Below are 2,722 nucleotides of genomic sequence, written 5' to 3' on the forward strand. Positions count from 1 at the left end.
GCGCCCGGCTTTGGCTGCCAGAGGCCAGGTCAGGCCTGCGCTGCGCTGCGCCGCTGGCCGTCCATCGTCGTCGACGTTGGATCCTCGCCTCGTCGCCCGTCTTCCGCGCTCCCGTCGACGCTGCTCCAGCATCCTCACCGCCGCCGCCGCCGTCGCCGTCGCCGTCGTCGTCGTCGTCTCGGGCCCTGGGTTGGATCACTACCACGACCGCAGCGGTCTACCGCCCCCTCCTCTCCTTCACCATCCTCCTCTCCTCCCGCTCATCGCCATCCACTCGCTCGCTCGCCGCTTTCTCTGCGCTGCACCCGGGCCCTCGTTTCCCACGCGTCGTCGGCCTGCCCCTTTCTCTCTCCCCCTCTCCCTTCTATTGTCGTCCTCATCATCGTCGTCGCAGGTTGCCACCGCACCGCACCGCAACGGCCACTTTCATCCACCCTCACCTAGCGCCGCTCGAGCCCACAGCCTCGCACCGCTTCCCACCACCCTTCATTTCATCTCGCCCACTCGACGAGACCCACCCGACCCTTCTGCACGCCGACCTGCTCGAGGTTAGCCCTTGGATGGCCAGCCGCCACTGCCGTCCTCCATCATCCCCAACACCTCCGTCGCCGCCAACACCACCACCACCACCAACACACCCACCTTGACCCTCCTCTCCCTCTGCCCTGCGACGACGACACCGCTCGCGCGCTATCCATCCTCTCCCGGCTGACCGCGCCCCCGCCCTCCCTCTCCACACCTGCCCTGCCCGGCCCTGCCCGGCAGCACACGACCCGCCGCTGCCATGGCCATCTTTGGAAAGAAAAAGTCCGACAAGGACAAGGCCGCCGCCGGCGGCCCCACGTCGGCCGACAGCATCTCGTCCCTCTCGCCCTCGCTCGAAGGATCAGCAGGAAAGGCAGCCGGCGCCCAGGCCCTCAGGGAAGGCTCAAAGATCCCAGGACCCTCGTCGAGCAGCTCGCACACCATGGGCAACAAGGGCTCCATCTCTGGTGCCGGCAGCGCTGGCGTAGGAAGCGGATTCGGCACTCCTGGCGGCGGACCACCATCCGCAGCGGCAGCAGCAGCACAGCAGCAACAGCAGCAACAGCAGCACCAGCAACAACAGCAACCACCACAGCAGCAGCAGCAGCCACCCTCGCAGATCCCAGGCCCTCCCGGCGCCGCCTCTGGGTTCAAGTTCGGTGGGCAGCCTCCCGGCCCGCGTCCAGATATGGGCATGGCCAACGGCTCAGGCATCCCGCCGCCCTCGTCGGGACCTGGGCGCTTGCGCCAGGTGAGCAACGACAGCTCCGCCGGACCCCACGGCTACGGCATGGCCGGCATGGGCTCGGGCGGCATCGGTTCTGGCCCTCAGGGCCCGGGCGGCTCCATCTCTGGCCTGCCACCTTCGTCGTCTGGGCCCGGGCTGCCGCTCTCGGCCAGCGCCAACTCGGTGCCCGCCGGCGCCAGCGGGCCAGGCACCTCGTCGATCCCCATGGGCCCTGGGTCAGCCGGCACCGACAAGGTGCGCTCACAGCAGGTCGTCTACCCGTGGAGCCAGCGAGGCATCGTCATGAACCCGCCCCGCTTCCTCGACGAGACCAGGCAGGCGCCGCCGGGCGCCCTCAGCCCGTTCCCCTTCCCGCGCTACGGCCACGCCGCTAACCAGACGGCCAGCCCCAACGGCGAGATCTACCTGTTTGGCGGCCTCGTGCGCGAGAGCGTCAAAAACGACCTCTACACCGTCTACGTCGACCGGCTGGCCAGCAGCCCGCCGAACCCGAGCTCGCCTCCCGGCGGTGCCGGCGGCGCCATCCAGCCGCAGCACCAGCTCTATGCCAGCGCCACGTTGGTCCAGACGACGGGCGAGATCCCACCTCCCCGCGTCGGCCACGCCACGGTGCTGGTGTCCAACGTGCTCATCCTCTGGGGTGGCGACACAAAGGTGCGCGCCGACGACAAGCAGGACGAGGGCCTCTACCTGCTCAACCTCAGCACGCGCGAGTGGACGCGCGTCAAGGCGGCCTCGGACGGCCCGGACTCGGCGCCCGTCGGCCGGTACGGCCACACGGTCTGGATCATTGGCTCCAAGTTCTACGTGTTTGGCGGCCAGGTCGACGGCGCCTTCCTCAACGACTTTTGGAGCTTTGACCTCAACAGCCTCAAGGGCACGCCGACGTGGGAGCGCATCACGCCCAACTCGGAGCTGCCGCCCAAGCGGACGGGCCACGTCAGCGTCACCTACAAGGACCGGGTGTACATCTTTGGCGGCACCGACGGCCAGTATCACTACAACGACACCTGGTGCTACGACGTGCCCTCCAACACCTGGAAGGAGCTCTCGTGCATCGGCTACATCCCCGTGCCGCGCGAGGGCCACGCCACCTGCCTCGTCGACGACGTCATGTACATCTTTGGCGGCCGCGGCGTCGACGGCAAGGACCTCGGCGACCTGGCCAGCTTCAAGATCTCCAACCAGCGCTGGTACATGTTTGCCAACATGGGGCCCTCGCCGACGGGCCGGTCGGGCCACGCGCTGGCCGCCTACCAGAACAAGGTCGTCGTGCTCGGCGGCGAGAGCTTCAACGCCGGCGTCAAGCCCGACGACCCCTCGATGATCCACGTCCTCGATACGGCCAAGATCAAGTACCCGCCCGACAACCCGTCGCAGCGCTCCGGCTCGGGCTCCGGCTCCAATGGCCGCAAGTCGAGCCTGCCCGGCGGCATCACGGCGCCCGGT

The 2,722-nt window shown here is 68.7% G+C and overlaps 1 protein-coding gene across 1 annotated transcript in view; it reads left to right on the plus strand.

Annotated features, from left to right (window-relative positions):
* Positions 1–784: 784 nt before the first annotated feature.
* PFL1_06868 (uncharacterized protein) overlaps positions 785–2,722 on the plus strand; it is a gene marked incomplete at both ends in the record, with an annotated part of 5,952 nt that continues 4,014 nt past the window's right edge. Inside the window, one exon of the mRNA XM_007881030.1 lies at positions 785–2,688. Within this exon, the coding sequence (XP_007879221.1) occupies positions 785–2,688 (1,904 nt within the window). The remainder of the gene's footprint in view (positions 2,689–2,722) is intronic.

Source organism: Pseudozyma flocculosa (genome assembly GCF_000417875.1).
Source record: "Pseudozyma flocculosa PF-1 unplaced genomic scaffold scaffold00010, whole genome shotgun sequence".
NCBI classification, from domain to species: Eukaryota; Fungi; Basidiomycota; class Ustilaginomycetes; order Ustilaginales; family Ustilaginaceae; genus Pseudozyma; species Pseudozyma flocculosa.